Below are 17,619 nucleotides of genomic sequence, written 5' to 3'. Positions count from 1 at the left end.
ACAGGGTCGCCTTGCACCCGGAACAGCTGGCGTTGACTTGGGGCCAAGTCAGGGGTGTGGAGCTGTAGCTCGAGGAGGGAGACCTCAGGACCCCCCCGCAGGCCAGCAAGCCCCTGGGCCGGGCAGACCCTGAGGGCGCTATGCATCCACAGGCACCAGCGTCCCCAGGTGGCAAGGACACTCTCCAGCCAGACCACCCGCAGGACGCAGGCTCCTCCTCCTCCCCATGCCAGCGAGCAGGCCCTGTCCCCCCCGCCTGTCCCACCTTCACCCCGTTCCTCGGGAAACCCGTCAACTCAGGCTCTTGCTGTTGAGGGTTAGAATCAGCCATTTCTCCCCGCCTCTGCTGTGACCTGCTCCCCACGCCCCGCCGCCCACACACATCTGCGACCCGCCCTCCACCTCGGAGCTGAAGGGGCTTTGGGGACACAGGGCTGATGCCTGCACCTCCTCAGGGAGGAAGATCTGAGAGGCTGACACCCCTCCCTGCGTCTCACCTCTGACCTTGCTCAGGGGCACCCACTCTGCCCCTGCCTCCTCCCTGGTCCTGCCCTAGGGCCTTTGCACGTGCTGCCCTCTGCCTGGAAGCCCATCCGCACAGCTCGGCTCCCCGCCTCCCCGCCTTCAGGTGTCTACTCACACGTCAGCTTTTGGGAGGCCTTTTAATACCCCTGCCTGGAACCTTCAGGCCCTCCCAGGGGCTGGGCTGGTGCTCCCCAGGGAGACCATGGGCCTTCACGGGCTCAGTGCCGCCTCATTTGTACAACTTGACCCCAGGTGCAGGTACCCGGAGCGTGGGGTCACCCGCCTTCAACGGGAGAGCCGCACCGTCCAATTTCCACGTGAGGCCAGAGCCATCGTTCTGGACGCTCCACCGTGTGTGACAGTGACCTGTCGGAACGGAGAGCCGGCTTGTGTCAGGACCCTCGCGGGGGCTGCCCCTCTGCTGAGAAGCCCGGCTGAGACTGGACGCAGGTCCTCACAGGGGCCCCACCTGTGTCCTGTGCCACCCCTGCAGCCTCGGGGGCCCCGCCGGCAGCCTTTGTCTCCGCTCCAGTCACACTGGGTCCCTTCTGTCCCGCCTGCTGTGCTAGCTGGAGTTTGCCCGCGGCGCTGGGCGGCCCATGGCAGCCGGAACTGGAAGGATCTGTTTTCCTTTCATTCTGCGATGTCCTCCGAGGAGAGTATAACTCGGTCTGAATCAGAGAAGGGAAGCCACATACCAGTTTTAACATCAAAACTGACCCTGGGCATTATGTTAGCGCGGCCGCTAAAGCTTCTCGGAGGACTCGGGTTCCGAGCACGGCCAGGACTCAGTAGCCTTCCCTGCCGTCAGGAAGGTGAGGCCACCGGACTTCGTCCCCGAGCCCCCGCCGTGATGGCAGGACACTCCCCAGACCTGGGCCCGCCTGTAACCGTGGGTCTCGGGTCCCAAGCCCGTGTCCTTCTGGGACTTGGCCTCTTGCAGGAGCTCGGGGGCAGGGGAGGCCCAGGGTGGCTCTCCTTACCTTCTCTCTGCTTCAGACTGATCCTCCAGAGGGACCCCTGCAAGCGGCCCCTCAGTCCTTCCTTCTCTGTCATCTGGGGCCTGGACAGCCAGCCCTCCTTCCAGCACCTTCCACTGTGCTCCCCAAAGCTCACCCTCCTCCGCACACACTCTGGCCTGCAGCCCTCAGCCCCCAGCCCCCAGTCCCCAGCCCGCAGCCCCCAGCCCTCAGCCCTCAGCCCCCAGCCCCCAGCCCGCATCCCCCAGCCCCCAGCCCTCAGCCCCCAGCCCGCAGCCCCCAGCCCCCAGCCCTCAGCCCTCAGCCCCCAGCCCTCAGCCCCCAGCCCCCAGCCCCCAGCCCCAGCCTGCATTCCCCAACCTGCAGCCCCCAGCCCTCAGCCCTCAGCCCCCAGCCCCCAGCCCCCAGCCCCCAGTCCCCAGCCCTCAGCCCTCAGCCCCCAGCCCCCAGCCCCAGCCTGCATTCCCCAACCTGCAGCCCCCAGCCCTCAGCCCCCAGCCCCCAGCCCCAGCCTGCATTCCCCAACCTGCAGCCCCCAGCCCCCAGCCCCCAGTCCCCAGCCCTCAGCCCTCAGCCCCCAGCCCTCAGCCCCCAGCCCCCAGCCCCCAGCCCCAGCCTGCATTCCCCAACCTACAGCCCCCAGCCCTCAGCCCCCAGCCCCCAGCCCCAGCCTGCATTCCCCAACCTGCAGCCCCCAGCCCCCAGCCCCCAGTCCCCAGCCCTCAGCCCTCAGCCCCCAGCCCTCAGCCCCCAGCCCCCAGCCCCCAGCCCTCAGCCCTCAGCCCCCAGCCCCCAGCCCCAGCCCGCAGCCCCCAGCCCCCAGCCCCCAGTCCCCAGCCCTCAGCCCCCAGCCCTCAGCCCCCAGCCCCCAGCCCCCAGCCCTCAGCCCTCAGCCCCCAGCCCCCAGCCCCCAGCCCGCAGCCCCCAGCCCCCAGCCCCCAGCCCCCAGCCCCCAGCCCCCAGTCCCCAGCCCTCAGCCCTCAGCCCCCAGACCGCAGCCCCCAGCCCCCAGCCCTCAGCCCCCAGCCCTCAGCCCTCAGCCCCCAGCCCTCAGCCCCAGCCCCCAGCCCCCAGTCCCCAGCCCTCAGCCCTCAGCCCCCAGCCCTCAGCCCCCAGCCCCCAGCCCCAGCCTGCATTCCCCAACCTGCAGCCCCCAGCCCTCAGCCCTCAGCCCTCAGCCCCCAGCCCGCAGCCCCCAGCCCCCAGCCCTCAGCCCCCAGCCCTCAGCCCTCAGCCCCCAGCCCTCAGCCCCAGCCCCCAGCCCCCAGTCCCCAGCCCTCAGCCCTCAGCCCCCAGCCCTCAGCCCCCAGCCCCCAGCCCCAGCCTGCATTCCCCAACCTGCAGCCCCCAGCCCTCAGCCCCCAGCCCCCAGCCCCAGCCTGCATTCCCCAACCTGCAGCCCCCAGCCCTCAGCCCCCAGCCCCCAGCCCCAGCCTGCATTCCCCAACCTGCAGCCCCCAGCCCTCAGCCCCCAGCCCCCAGCCCCAGCCTGCATTCCCCAACCTGCAGCCCCCAGCCCCCAGCCCCCAGTCCCCAGCCCTCAGCCCTCAGCCCCCAGCCCTCAGCCCCCAGCCCCCAGCCCCCAGCCCCAGCCTGCTTCCCCAACCTGCAGCCCCCAGTCCCCAGCCCTCAGCCCTCAGCCCCCAGCCCTCAGCCCCCAGCCCCCAGCCCCCAGCCCTCAGCCCTCAGCCCCCAGCCCCCAGCCCCAGCCCGCAGCCCCCAGCCCCCAGTCCCCAGCCCTCAGCCCCCAGCCCTCAGCCCCCAGCCCCCAGCCCCCAGCCCCCAGCCCTCAGCCCCCAGCCCCCAGCCCCCAGCCCCGAGTCCCCAGCCCCCAGCCCCCAGCCCCCAGCCCCCAGCCCTCAGCCCCCAGCCCTCAGCCCCCAGCCCCCAGCCCTCAGCCCCCAGCCCCCAGCCTCCAGCCCCCAGCCCCCAGCCCCAGCCTGCATTCCCCAACCTGCAGCCCCCAGTCCCCAGCCCTCAGCCCTCAGCCCCCAGCCCTCAGCCCCCAGCCCCCAGCCCCCAGCCCTCAGCCCTCAGCCCCCAGCCCCCAGCCCCAGCCCGCAGCCCCCAGCCCCCAGTCCCCAGCCCTCAGCCCCCAGCCCTCAGCCCCCAGCCCCCAGCCCCCAGCCCTCAGCCCCCAGCCCCCAGCCCTCAGCCCCCAGCCCTCAGCCCCCAGCCCCCAGCCCCCAGCCCCCAGCCCTCAGCCCCCAGCCCTCAGCCCCCAGCCCCCAGCCCTCAGCCCCCAGCCCCCAGCCCCCAGCCCCCAGCCCTCAGCCCTCAGCCCCCAGCCCTCAGCCCTCAGCCCCCAGCCCTCAGCCCCCAGCCCTCAGCCCCCAGCCCCCAGCCCTCAGCCCCCAGCCCCCAGCCCCCAGCCCCCAGCCCCCAGTCCTCAGCCCTCAGCCCCCAGCCCTCAGCCCCCAGCCCCCAGCCCCCAGCCCCCAGCCCTCAGCCCCCAGCCCCCAGCCCCAGCCCGCAGCCCCCAGCCCCCAGCCCCCAGTCCCCAGCCCCCAGCCCCCAGCCCCCAGCCCCCAGCCCCCAGCCCCCAGCCCTCAGCCCCCAGCCCTCAGCCCCCAGCCCCCAGCCCCCAGCCCCAGCCTGCATTCCCCAACCTCCAGCCCCCAGCCCGCAGCCCCAGCCTGAAGCCTCCCTCTGAAGGCAGTCCCACCTGCGCCAGCTCCCTGCCCACTGTGTGGACAGCCCAGACTGTCGTGGGAAGGTTTCAGGCAGCGCTGATCTCTCTCCAGACCCGATGGTTCGCTGCCCATTGGCTGCGGGACTCTGGCACATTCTTCGCCTCCTGCTGGTGAGGTCGGGGTTTCACGCTCAGTGTCGGGAGCAGGACGGTGCCCACAGCCCCATCCTCTGGGCTCCTGGCCTGGGTGACCAGCACCCCGTCCCGGGGCCCGTCCACTCTTGCTCCTCGGGGTCTCTTCCTGCCCCCTGGTAGCTACATGTCAGGAGTGTCCATCAACCTTGCCCGGCCCAGGAGCATCTGTCCAGCTGCCTGCCGGCCTTGTCCCCCAGGGCTGTGCTGGGCCTAAACTGAGGTGTCTCCCCAGCCCTGTGCCCACGCCCTCATCTACGCAGGACGACTGGCTGGCCACCCTGGGCTCTTGTTGTCTCCCTGTCACTCAGCAGTTCCACCAGCCTTGGTCTCCACCAGGCTGAGACCCTTGTGTCCTCGTCACACACACCCCTGGAGGCCCCGGCTTCCCACTCAGCCTCTGCCCAGGTGCCCTCACCCCTGCACAGGAGCCTCCCCATGCCCCCAGGAATCCGAGTGTAGCCGGGTCTTTCGTGGTCGTGGACCCCCCTGCCTGACCTCCCACCGCCCCAGTGTGGCTTCTGGCTCAGCCCTGCCCGCGGACATCTGAGTGCCCCTCGGCCCAGCTGGATTTCTGAGGTTCTGTGGGCCCTGTGTCCCTGTGTCCCCCCAGGTGCCCTCTGCACTCCGGCCTGCCCCACGCTCACCAGGCCCTGGGGCCCCTCCTGGGAGGACGGGCACCTGCTGTCTCATCCTGGGCCTCTGCAGACCTGCTCCTTCTCTGCGCTTGGCCACAGGCCCCTCTGGGCAGGCTGAACCACGGAAGCTTCCGGGCCCCTCCCGGTCTGCAGACCTCACCCAGTGGAAGCACACAGGCATAGAGTGATCTGTGTGCTCTGGGGGGGGGGAGGGGGTGCTTCAGGACTGGCCTTCACTTGCCCAGGTCCTGGAGTTGTTTTCTGGGCATGGAACAGGGTTTCCAGAAAGATCTCAATGCAGCTATCGTTGCTTGGAGGGATTCCCAGGAAATGGGGAAGAGCGCTGGAAGCCAGCCCCACGAGAGGCCCAGACAAAAGCCGCTCTGCAGGGGGACACGAGCCAGCGGTCCGTCCGTCCATATGTCTGTCCAGGGCTCTTGGTGGCTAACTGCCCCCTTCTTGCTCCTTGTTAGGAGACAGCCACCAGGCAGGGCCTGGACCAGCCCAAGTCATGCCCCAGGTCACGCCTGAGCGTGTCCGTCTTCCACACGAGCGTCAACACGTCCTTCCCGTGGAACCCCACGAGGACCTGTTGTGGCAGCGTGAGATGGCCACCAAGACGGGTGACGGGTCTGTTGTGTCACGGGGCCGGGGGGGCGGTCAGAGAGCTGGGCACGCCGCGGGGGGGCAGAGAACTGGGAGCATGGTTCGGCTTGCCGTCACGTGGGGACCTCGGCAGTGACGAGGCGCACAGGTCGGCCGTTTGCTGTGCCCCCAGAGGAGGCATGCGTGTCACCTGTCAGGCTTCGAAACACCTCGGTAGCCGTGCATCGGTGTTATTGGCTCTTTGGCAAACCTGTTTGCTTATCTGCACTCGGGAGCCTCTTTCCTTGGCGGGGGACGGCCGGGACCTCTTCTGCGGGCTCTCTCACGCTCAGGCCCACGGCACGCTCCACTGGCACGTAGGCTCTCCCCCCTCCTGCGTGTGCACCGTGCGGCGGGGGCTGGGGTGTGGGTGAAGCCCGGACCCCATGGTCCCGTGGACGTGGGGTGGAAGGGGTAGACGTGGCTCGGTGCACGCCACCAGAGACACAAGCGTTCTCTCCAGGCACCTTCGTAGGCTGGCCGTGGAGGTTGCAGCTTTTCTCCGACCGAGTGCCCGAGTGGAGGCCCAGACACGGTCCCCTGAGGGGCTGTCCCAAGATGTCCTGCAGGGCAGGGGCCACCCTGCACACACCCTTTCTGCCCTCTGCTGCCCGTGCAGCGGCCTTCCTCATGGGGCCCGGGACCCCTCCCTGTCTGGCACCTGCTGACACCTGCCTTTCCATTCTGCAGAGCGCCCTCCACAGTGTGACCCAAAACGTCCAGACACCGGGTTCAGACCCGGGACGTGAACCGCAGCACAGGAGGAGCGGGGCTGGGCACCAGCTGTCCTCCCTCTGCCTGCCCCCGGGGCATCCAGCGTGGGGGCACAGTGCCCTTGACAGCCCTTGCCTGGAGGCTGAATTTGGGAGCAGGGTGGGGCCCGGGCCTAGACAGCCGCTCTGCCGAGGGCGCCGAGGTCAGAGTCACGGCCGACAGCGGTCGACTCCTAGCCACGATGCAGCAGGTCAGACGTCAGGGCCTCCGGACGTGCAGAGTGGGCCCCGCTTTCGGTCCTGGCCCGAAGCCGCTCGCTGAGGCCTTGGCAAGGCAGGATGGCCGGGCGGGCCAGGGTCCAGCTGGCTCTCCCTGTGGCCTGCGGAGCCTGCACACGTCTCCAGGCCTCAGTTTCTCCATCTGTAGGTGGGGGCATGGGACTGACTAGGCGCCGTCCAGTAGAACTGGACTGGATGTACCCACACTGCCTACAGGGGTCACCCTCATGCTTGAAATGTGGCTGGTGCAACAGAGAAATGGATTTCTAATGCGGTGCCATGTGAATACGTTGGAATTTAAATGGCCACGTGGCCGTGGCTGTGGCTGCCACGTGGACAGTACAGCCCCGGGAGGCTGCATTTGGGGTGTGGCCAACTCCGTGTCCCCTCCCTCCGCGGCTGTGGAGTCATCAGCCAGATCCGTGTGAGAGTGCGACACGGGTGTATACGCCCTACTCACGTGTGTGTGTCGGGGGCTTGGCTTTTAAAATTGTCAAGAATCCTTTCAGACGAAAGAGGGCCAATCAGACCATTAGCACTAGCGTTTCCATGGTTTACCTTGTGCGGTGTGCAACACGTTATTGACACATAAATGCGGAAACGGGGCAGTGCACCATGGGAGTGACATGCGCCGTGCCTCACGGGATGAGGGAGAGCCTCCTAAAACGAGGGCAAATTGAAGCTGGGAACAGGGGCTGCCCTCTCTCCCTGGAGACGAGGAGTGAAGATGGCCAGTGGCTGGGCTGAGGGGAGGCACCAGGGCGAGATTCCACGGGCGTCGCGCTGAGGGCCGTGCAGGCCCGGGGACTGGGCTGGCCGGAGGCGCTGACCCAGCTGCCCGGAAACCGATGTCACAATGGAGGGACCGCGTTTGCCGTCCCGCCTCACACAGCAGGGAGACTGCACGGAGCACGGAACACAGCGACCGTCAGACGACGCGGTGCGGGGCGGTGACCCCTGGGAGGCACGGGGAGCAGGCGCTGGTTTCCGGGTCACAGCGTAGAAAGAGGGAGCGGGGACACCGGCAGAGGAGGGGCCGCCTGGAGAGCGGGGGCAGGGGGTCCCCGCGGGTCCAGGTGGGGGCCGACCTGCACAGGTGAGAAGCTGGGAAGGAGCCGCCAGGAGCGTGTAGGCGGCTTGTGGGGTCCAGACAGGTGTGGGAAGTCAGGCCCCCTCGGCAGTGCATCCAGGCTGGGCCGTCGGGGGACGGCACCGTGTGACAAAACAGCGCTGTGCCCCCACAGAATCCAGCCCGACCTGCAGCGTGCGATCGAAATTGCTCGGTCTTGTGAATGGTTGAGACCTCATGACCGTGACCTGAAGAAAATCCATCGGCACAGACTGAACCATAACAGGACTGAGAAACAGCCCAGAAGACACGAAAACGGTAATACGTCTCACGTGTTCACGAAGGTAGAGGAAACGTCACCGGAGGTGGGAAGTGCGGACGCACGTTCTAGACGGGAGGACACGGCGTCCCAGTGAGCAGCGCGCAGTGGCGGGCAACGTCAGTGACCTCTCCGCACGGGAGGCTAGCGCCCGGCCAGCGGCACCGTAGACGTGGGCCAGGACGGAGCACAGAGAGGGCCCTGCACGGCCGTGTGCGCTGAGCGCCGGGGGCTGCGGGACCCCGTCCTGGTCCGACGCGCCTAGAGAGCGTAGAAGGAGGAGAGCAGCAAGGATTTGAGGAAATACGGCCCCAGATTTTCAAACGTAATAAAAACTCTAAACCACAGACCGAAGGTGCTCCGTGCCTTCAGGCAAACGAAGAAAACTGTGCCAGGATGTCTGACAATCCAATTGCTGAAAACCAACAACAAGGAGAGAAATTTTAAGGCAGGCAGAGCAAACACATCTTTCAGTCTCGTGGCGGGAGGGCGGGGGGGCCTTGCAGCCCCTGCCGACACCTGCAGGCCTCGCCTACGAACTCTGGACGCGACCCGTTCGCTGCAGCGGCAGGGTCAGGACCGCCGGTCACAACAGTCATTGCCCCCTTCCGCATATGGGAAACCAAGGCACGGTAGGGTTAGGGGATTGCCCGGGGTCGCACTGCGTAGAGCCGTGCAGCCGGGACCCAACCCAGGCGGGCCTCGCGCTGCTCACGGGCTGCGGGAGTCAGACAGCGGGGCATGGGGGGGACACCGGGTGGGGTGAGTCCCGGGCCAGAGGGCTGTGTGACCAGGCGACTGTGCGGATCCCGTCGTCATCCTGGGAACCACTGCGCTGTGTCACCTGACCAACGGCCCGGCAAGCATGTGTCCTGCACTCGGGGCTCGTCCTTTGCACTTGCAGTTCCCGGTTCTGAGTCCAGATCATTGCTTAACTAAGATGTGTGCAGGCCTCCTTGAACATGGGAGGGGTGCGGGCACAGGAGGGGCATGGCCAGCACGAGCTGCTCCCTCTGAGCTCAGGGGTCTCCCCAGAGGCTGGGGGGGCCGTCCGTCCCTGCCGTTCAAGGGCTGTGTTTGCACGTGACACGAGCAAGAAGGTTCCAGAGGAAGAAACAGTGCGTATCACCGTCCCCAGAGTAGCCCAGTCCTCAGGGTTGTGTGCCGGAACCAGATAGGAGCCCTTCAACACTCCCAGCCCGTTCTGCACACGGACTTCACAGAGCAGACGGCGCCTTCTAAAGTAAAAACCAAACAAACAAAAGAGACCTAAAATCCATGGGTTCTTTTCCAGCTTTGGGATTAGTCTTCCGGTGAAGTGGAAACATAAGGCTTTAATACAAATGAAAGAACGGGAGAAGTCAGGGTTCCCGGGGAAGATTGAGACAGAGGGGAGCTGGCTTCTGGGTCTGCACTTTAAACCTGGTGCGTTCAACCTTGTCTACACAGGACTGGCCTGGGGTGCAGCCGCTTCCCAAGGGGATGGGGGGCTCTGTGTTGTGTTTTGTGGCCTCTGGCCAGTAAGCTCAGAGGACAGCAGCAGGATATGGAAGGTCAGTCACCCTTGATTTTCTTTTTTCTGGGAAATTATAAATCGTTAACTCTGAAGACAGAGACAGGAGCAGGCGTGTTTGGGAGCAGACAATCGAGTCTGCAGGTCAGCTGAGAAAAGTGTTCTCTAACATTTAGTGTTAGACTGAAAACAGTTCCCAGATGCTAACGTCCCTGGGGATGATTTTAGCATATTTATGGCCCCTTCTCAATTATCTGGGGTAGAAGTGTGTGTGTGCATGTGTGTGCATGTGCATACCCGTGTGTGCGTGTGTGTGTGTGCACATGAGATACCATCCCACACGTGTATATTCACACGTATGTGTCCTCTCCCCCCAACATCCCCATGCACTGGGGCCGGCCGCTGGGCTGCGTCATCCGCGGCGTATCCTGGGTTGACGCTCCTGTCCCCCGTGCTGTGGTTTCTCGGCCATTCCCGCCACACGCTTGGCAACCATTCTCCAGCAAGGTCCAAGCGAGGGGTCCTCGGGGACAGTCTCAGGGTGTTTTCTGGGGGGAGTGGGTGCTATTAACCTCTAGAGACCAGGGGAAGCGGGGGATGTAATGCATTCTGTGTCTTTTCTTAATAAAACAAGCAATTTTATGGCAAACCGTGTTGGGAATGAGACAGAGAGGAACCATTTTTGTTGTCCGACCTCATTTGGGGAGTAAGTTCCAGCAGAGAGCTGGCGTGTGAAGAGACAGACACATTTATTTCGGGTAATTTGGTCCCCAAATTACCGGGTTTCTAGACATACATTCCAGATTGGTGATTACAAAGTCTGATGAAACAGCCCTAACCTAGAAGCACCGATGGACAAACTCTGGAAAGGCCGCTCTCAGATCTGGAAGCCTTGTCATTGTGAAAGAAAGAAACAGAAGCTGAAGCCCGCCCGCCTACCCGGGAGCCTTGGTCTCAGGGTCCGGAGTCCTGAGCGGGGGCCCCTGGGCCTCAGCACGCGTGTCGGAATCATCAAGCCCGTGAAGCCGCCGTGTCACATCTGAAACTGTTTAGCTGCGGAAACCGAGAGGCGCACTTCAAAGCCGCCCGAGGCGATCCAGACAGACTCGCTGGCGGGTCGCCGCGAGGTCACACTCCACCCGATGGCGGGTCTCCGCCTTCCTGCCTTCCTCTCGTCAAAACAGAGTATGGGGGCAAGGCTACCCCGGTCCCGAGACGCGTGTGGGCGGACGCGCCCCCAGACCCCCAACCGCCTGGGATTCCTGGCAGGCAGGCGTGGGGGTTCTTCTCAAAGAGCTTTGGAGGCAGGGGCCCTCATGGGACCGCGGGCTGGGGCTCCTGTCCCCCGCCACCCCTGCAGCCTCCCGCCCTGGCCCTCATCCTCCCCAGGGCTCTGCACTCTTGACCCTTGACTTGGCCTCGCTCTCTGCCTTTCCCCACAAGGCCCGGGTCTGCGTGCTGAGTCCAGACTCCCCACCTCTTACCCCATGTCAATCCCGCCCCGTGTCCTGAACCCCGAGAACCCGAGTGTGAGGCCCCCACCACCCGCAGCGCTCGCCGGGCCTCTGCCCTGCACCCCTCGGCCTCCCCTCCTCGGCCCGCAAACCCCCATCTGCCCTGTCACGCCACCGTCTTCCGCCACACGGTAGGCAGCTCCTTGCCTGGCCTCCCACCCGGCCACCCAGCACCCAGGGCGGCCCCCGTCGGCGGGATTAACCCCGGGGAGGTGGTCCCGGGGGCTCCTGACGCTGCAGCCCTTGGTCTCTGGGAGTCCCGCGGCCGGTCAGCGGTGCCGACGGCAGGAGCCGCGCGCTGGAGGCTGAGAGGGCTCCTTCCCGTCCAGCCACCCGAAGACCCTCCCTGCTCCGCTGTAGAGCCACCTGCTTCTCCTGTCATCACGTCCCCGATGGTCAGAAACCCTGCTGGCTGGTTGGCAGCCCCCAGCGCGGGGTGGAGCTGGTGTGAGCTGGGCCACGGTGGCGGGGGGCAGGTGGTGTGGCCGTGGAGGGGCCGGGAGCCCCGGACGTGCCGGTGGGGCCTGCGAGGAGGGACCCCCCCCTTGTTTCCGACTTCATGGGGATGCTTGAACAGCACCTTCTAGATGGTCGTGAGGGGCCACCCGGCATTTCGGGCCACCCTCCCCTGAGGGTCTGGGGAGCCCCAGTGGCTGTTATGCCAAGAGCATCTGGTTCTGGAAAATGCCAGCAACACACCTGCCCGGGGCCCCTCCCTCCCCTCCCTCCCCTCCCCTGCCTCCCCATCTCTGTCTTCCTCTCCCTCCCTACCCCCACCCCATCTGTCACCCTCGCCCCACCTCTCACCCCTGCCTGGACTCCCCATCCCACCTCCCTCCCACCTCTCTCCCAGTCCTGCCCCTCAGAAGTGGAAGCAGCCTCGACCTTACATTTGAGGAACAGGCCAACGTTTCCAGGACCCTAGAGGCTCCAGGGCTCCAGGTCGGGAGTCACGAGGTAGCCGTGAGGTGCACTGAGTGGACCATTCTGCCTTTTAAAAGTTTTTTAATGTTTATTTATTTTTGAGAAACCGAGAGAGACAGAACGTGAGCAGGGGAGGGGCAGAGAGAGAGAGGGAGACACAGAATCGGAAGCAGGCTCCAGGCTCTGAGCCGTCAGCACAGAGTCCGATGTGGGGCTCACACTCACAAGCTGTGAGATCATGACCTGAGCTGAAGTCGGACGCCCAACCGACTGAGCCACCCGGCTGCCCCTAGTTCTGCATTTTTTTAACACAGAAGAAGGGGCAGCTCACAGGGCAGCAGCTGGCAGGGGCGAGGTGGAGGGAGGCACGCGCCCACCGCTCACCGTGGGTCCCAGCAGCCCAGCCCTCCGTGGAGATGCTGGATTCTTGTCACGACAGAACGTGCTCAGGTCCTTGCTGTCACTCCTCTGGACTCGACACACAGCGAGCATCTGGGGGAGAGCCCATCTCTCAGGCAGGCCGAGTGTTGTCTTGGGGAGCAAACACACAGCTGTCCCTTCCAGCCGACCTGCCCCCCGTTTCCGGTCGCAGCCTGGCTTTGAGGCGGAAGCCGAGCCTCCCCTTTGTGCTCGGGATGTTCTCACCGTGGCCTTGTGTTTACAGCAGACCCATGAGATCCTTCCAGAATGCTCAGCATTCTTCCACAGAGAGCAGTTTTTGAGCCCACGCTTTAGCGGGTTGAGAAGGAAGAGGTCTTAGAAAAGCGGTTTGCCTCAGGGTATTTCCAGGGGTGAGAGAAATGGGTTTCCAGGAAAGACAGACGCCGAAATCTGAAAAGTAGACTCCTCCTGGGGGGATCGTTTGCATAACCCCAAGCCCCCACACCCACATGGCCTTGACAGGAGCTGGTCCCGGCCAGGACGTGCACGTGACCTCTCAGACCTAACACCACGGGGTGGCTGGCCCGGCGTGGCCACAGTTCTGGTGGCGTGGGGCTCCCCCACAGGAGAAGGATGCCTGAGAGAGGTCCCCCCAGGGGTGGGGGATGGCGTGGGGGTTCCCCAGGGGTGGGGGATGGCGTGGGGGTTCCCCAGGGGCGGAGGGTCCTGGGGATCCTTGGGAACACGTGGCTGGACCTTCTGGCTTTTCAGGGGAGGCCGGAAGCTTACTTTTTTCGTCCAAGCTCCCAGTGTCTCTGCACCCATGGGCAGCGGTGGGGGCATCTGGCAGGCCTCCCCTGAGGAGCTGGGTTCTCCTGGCCTCCTCCAGGGCCTGTCCGGTGAGGGGCCACTTGCTAGGGAGGACGAGGAGCGTAGGAGTCTGAGCTGGGGGTGGTCTCGGCAAGAGACGTGGCCTCTGGCGGGGAGCGAAGGGTGTGGGCAGGCTGTCGCCGCCCTGGCAGGGGTGGGGGCACCCTGGCGGGCTGGGGAGGGCGCTGCTGTGGGAGGTGGGCCCTTGCTGGGACTCCCAGAGGGGCAGATGGTTACGCCCTCTTCTTTTTTTTTTTTTTTAATTTTTTTTTTTCAACGTTTATTTATTTTTGGGACAGAGAGAGACAGAGCATGAATGGGGGAGGGGCAGAGAGAGAGGGAGACACAGAATCGGAAACAGGCTCCAGGCTCTGAGCCATCAGCCCAGAGCCTGACGCGGGGCTCGAACTCACGGACCGCGAGATCGTGACCTGGCTGAAGTCGGACGCTTAACCAACTGCGCCACCCAGGCGCCCCGGTTACGCCCTCTTCTTGATGGGACCCCGCCATCTGGGATTCGGCCCCTTGGGGCCCCCTGGGCAGGGCCCGCAGCACATCTGGCCAGGGGCTGCGGTGGGTTTGATGTGTCCCAATCCAAGCTCTCTGCCCCCCTCTTCAGCCAAAGCAGCACAGATTTAAGGGCGTCTGTGTAACGGGGACGAATCTGTCTGAAATCACCAGTCGCAGGGACAAGAATCGTCACTTCCCCACCAAGGCCCCTGGGAGGTTCGCCGGTTCCTGGGGTGGCCGGTTTCCACACCATCTTGGGGCCCTTTCGATTCAAGGAGGCTTCCCCGGTCACGTCTGGTGTTTCTTTCTCCACGTTGTTTGCTTCTGTGAATTATTTATGCAACTCCCCGAACTTCCATTCGGTAGCTTTCCTGCCGAAGCCGCTCGGATGTGCTGAGGATCTTTCCCCATTTTTCCGTAACCGGCCTTGAGATGGGCTACGGGGTCCTCTCACGCCGGCCGGCTGCCCCGAACGCCCTCCCCGCCGCCGCCGCCCCGGGCTCTGGCAGCCGAGGGGGAGGGCAGCCCGGCACCGGTGCCGGGCTGTCCTCTAACAGCAAAGGCTATGCTGCGGGCTCAGGCAAAGGCCATGCCACTCGACCCGGGCACGCGGGGCGCATTCTACGGCGGCCGCTGCGCGCACAGGCAGCCACGTCTTCCGGACACGGTGCAGTTGCATCCGGATGACTCCGGGGGGTGGGGGTTGCTTTCTAAAATCTGAGGCTCAGTGAGGTGTGGAGAGGTCATATCTCTCAGCCGAGAGCATATGACAGCCCGGGAGGCTGGCGTCCGGTTCGGGTGCCCAGGGCTCGTGCCTGGGTCTCTGCTGCTGAGCTGTGTCATCCGGCTGTCCTGTTGCTGTTGCAGGAGCTGCTCGGCGGGGACCTGCAGGAGGGAACTTTCTGGGAGGACCAGTGTCCCCTAGAGGGTAAGTCTCCTTCCCCGAACCTCGTCGATAAGCCTGACCCAGGGCACGAGCAGGAACTGCGCTCAGAACGAGCTGAGCCCCTGGTGACGGGTCAGCCCGCCTTGGCATGTCCCTGAAACCCGGGCCAACCCAGGGGGCTGTCGCCGGTGCCACTGTCCCCGGTCTGAAAGGCAGTTCGGCCTTAAAATATACTTCGAAATAACACTTCTCTCAGGGCTCCTTGCGTGGCTTAGGGGATTTGGGTTTTGGATCTAGGGATGTGGGCAAAAGCTGGAGTCACCAGGGCCTCTGACCTTTTATGTGTCTGGGTCCCCACGAGCCGGCGTGCAGGTGGGATGGCCAGGCTTTGTATGAAAGCCATTTGGCAAATCCAGGGTCAGGTCTGGGTCTGACGTCCTGTGTCAGCAGAAGGCTGCCGGGAACGGTCAGCTGGGAAATGTTGACTGGCCAGAGTCCCGGCCACACGTCTGCATCCTCAGTGGGGTAGTCCGCCCGTGGAGCGTGACAGGTTATCATCAGATGTGCATCGTGTGGGGTGTAAGGAGGCTCACCAGCAAGGCTGCCTTCAGGGGGGCTCCGAGGCCCTCCTAGCTGGGGGCTCAGGCCCTGAGCACGTCCCCCACTCCCACCAGCATGGACACCTGCCAACAGGTGCTAAGTCAGGACAGGCCTGAGCTCCTCTCCCAGAGAATAAACGAGCCCGGAAACGAGGGCTTGACTCGTTTGGCGACTGGGTGCTTCCCACTGACGCCCAGCACACAGGCATCCCCTGGGTCCTGGAGTCCAGGGGAAACTGGACCCAGCGGATGGGGAGAGGGGGCATCCTGGGCCGGGCCCAATGGTGCTCCTGCCGCCCTCGGGCAGGCACTTCCCTGTCCTGGCCTGCAGGGGGCCTCCTCCCCGGGCTCCAAAGTCACTGCTGCCAGGGGTGCGGGGGGCAGAGGCAGGAGGGTGCGCCTGGTTAACCCTGGTGAGGGCCGCCCCGCCCTCCTCACAGGTCCCTGGTGCCTCCTTGGGGGGTGGGCTCTCAGCTCGGACCCCGATGGAGGGGACCAGAGGCTGGCAAGGACTCCAGGGCCCCCCGGCCACACCTGCCGTATCCCTCTGCCCCACCCGGAAAGGACCCTTCCCAGCCTTCTCCTCCCTCCAGTGGCAGTCACCCCTGAGAAAGCCGAGGGCCGAGGCAGCGCAGGACAGCTCTTTGGCGTGCTTGATGGAGAGAAAGCAGCAAGCCGCGAGGGCCCACGAGGGCTGGGCAAGAGGCACCTGAACATCGATGTAGGTCTTTGCTCCTCCCTGCCTGCCAGGAGGTCCTGGGCCGGGATGGTGCTCCCCCCCCCTTTAGGTGCCCCCCCCATCCCAGGAGGTCCCGACTTATGGTTTGTGCCTGCCCGCCTGGAGTGGGGGAGGGGCTGGTGTTGGAGGGCAGGCAGGGCCCAGGGCCCAGGCCCCCCTGTCTGGGGTGAGGACGACCCTGCCTGCCTCCTTCTGTCCCGTGTGCCCTGCAGGCGCTCCAGTGCGACGTCTCGGTGAAGGAGGACAACCAACAGGAGTGGACGTTCACGTTCTATGGTTTCGACAACGATGGCATAGCCACCAGGGAGGTGAGGTGCCAGGCGGCCCCCGGGGAAGGCTGGGACAGCAGACACACAGAGGTTGCCCCCTCCCCGCCTGCCCTCTCAGAGCCCTGCCCTGCAGGAAGGGAGGGGGGGGGGCCCGGACCTTTCCCAGGCGGCCGGTGAGGAGGGTCAGGGCTGGGGGGCAGCCGAGAGTCCCAGGGGCTCCCCTCTGCCGGCCTGTGCGTGCAGGACGTGTTTGGCTTAACGAGCAAAATTTTGACAGTTTATCTGATTCCTAAGTCTTTTGAACATAGAGTCAGTTTCAGATGGACAGTGTCCCAGAGATGCGATCCCAATGACAGCAGGGCTGTCCCAGGCTGCCCGGTGCACGGGCTGGGCTAAATTCGGGGGCACAAAAAGGCCGCTGAGACAAGCTCTGTGGGCGTCCCTGGGACTGTGTGGGAGGCCGTGTGAATCAGGCAGACGGCCTGGAGGCAGCAGAGGGCCGCCCGCCCATCTGCCTGTGCCGGTGACTTGATGGCCGTCCTCAGGACGTGTCCAGCCTGATGCACACCATCTGTGAGGCCGTCGACGCCTCCGTCAGCCACTCCTCTGGCAGCAGCAGGACCCTCCGTGTGCAACTGACCGTCGGCCCCGAGTCCTCCAGCAAGAGAAAGGAGAGTCCTCCCCCAGGCCAAGGTGAGGGGCTCCCCTGCTCAGACACCCCGGAGACCCTGCTTTAGATGGCAGCCACCTCCTCCCTCTAGCAGCCTGTCCTGCACACCCCGTCCCCACGGCGCGGACCGCTCACTTCCTGAACCTCTGGCTCCCCGTCACCTCTGTGTACCATCAGTGCCCCATCCCCGCCAAGGGCAAGCTGTCTGTTCAGTGAACGAGTGAGTGAGTGGGTGACTGAGCGAGTGAACGACTAAGCGAGTGAAGGGTTGCCCCCCCCCCCGCAGACGGGGAGCCCACTCACTGCAGGACGGAGGGCGAGCTCAGCGAGGACCCCCGGGGGTCGGCACATGTCAGGTGAGTGGGGGGCTCTGCCTCTGGGGTGTCCTCAGTGGGAACAGCTTACTCACCCCTGCCGCCTGCAGGCCTCCAGGCTGTCCCCTCTGGACAGAGCCACTGAGTCAGGCATCTGGGTGCGGAGGGTGGGATGCCGGCCGAGGAGCCCGGGCACTGCCGGCTGTCAGGGTGAGGGCACCGTCTGGGGGCCCCTCTGGCGGCTGGCGCTCTGCTGGAGCTGAGCGCGTTCGGCGTCTGAGTGCTGGGTGAGGTTTGAAGGGCAGTGGTGGGCTGGCCTCGGACCCTGCCTCTGACCTGCTCTGGCGCCCGGCGGTCCCACGTGGTGTCTTGGCGGCCGGGCTGTGCGGAGGCCGCACGGCGGTGGCCCGATCCCGGCTGCAGGCTCTAGCCGGGAGG

At 65.4% G+C, this 17,619-nt stretch overlaps 1 protein-coding gene across 1 annotated transcript in view; it reads left to right on the top strand.

Annotated features, from left to right (window-relative positions):
- NKD2 (NKD inhibitor of WNT signaling pathway 2) overlaps positions 1-17,619 on the top strand; it is a 28,050-nt gene that overhangs the window by 9,247 nt on the left and 1,184 nt on the right. Inside the window, 5 exon segments of the mRNA XM_047077369.1 lie at positions 14,572-14,632; positions 15,783-15,910; positions 16,141-16,236; positions 16,743-16,890; positions 17,154-17,223. Of these exon segments, the coding sequence (XP_046933325.1) occupies positions 14,572-14,632; positions 15,783-15,910; positions 16,141-16,236; positions 16,743-16,890; positions 17,154-17,223 (503 nt within the window).

Source organism: Lynx rufus, unplaced genomic scaffold, assembly GCF_022079265.1.
Source record: "Lynx rufus isolate CCGP_SWC_20201006 ecotype Redwood Valley unplaced genomic scaffold, mLynRuf1.p SCAF_1, whole genome shotgun sequence".
Taxonomy (NCBI): domain Eukaryota; kingdom Metazoa; phylum Chordata; class Mammalia; order Carnivora; family Felidae; genus Lynx; species Lynx rufus.
The sequence above is the reverse complement of the archived record's forward strand: the minus strand, read 5'-3'. Positions and strand labels throughout refer to the sequence as shown.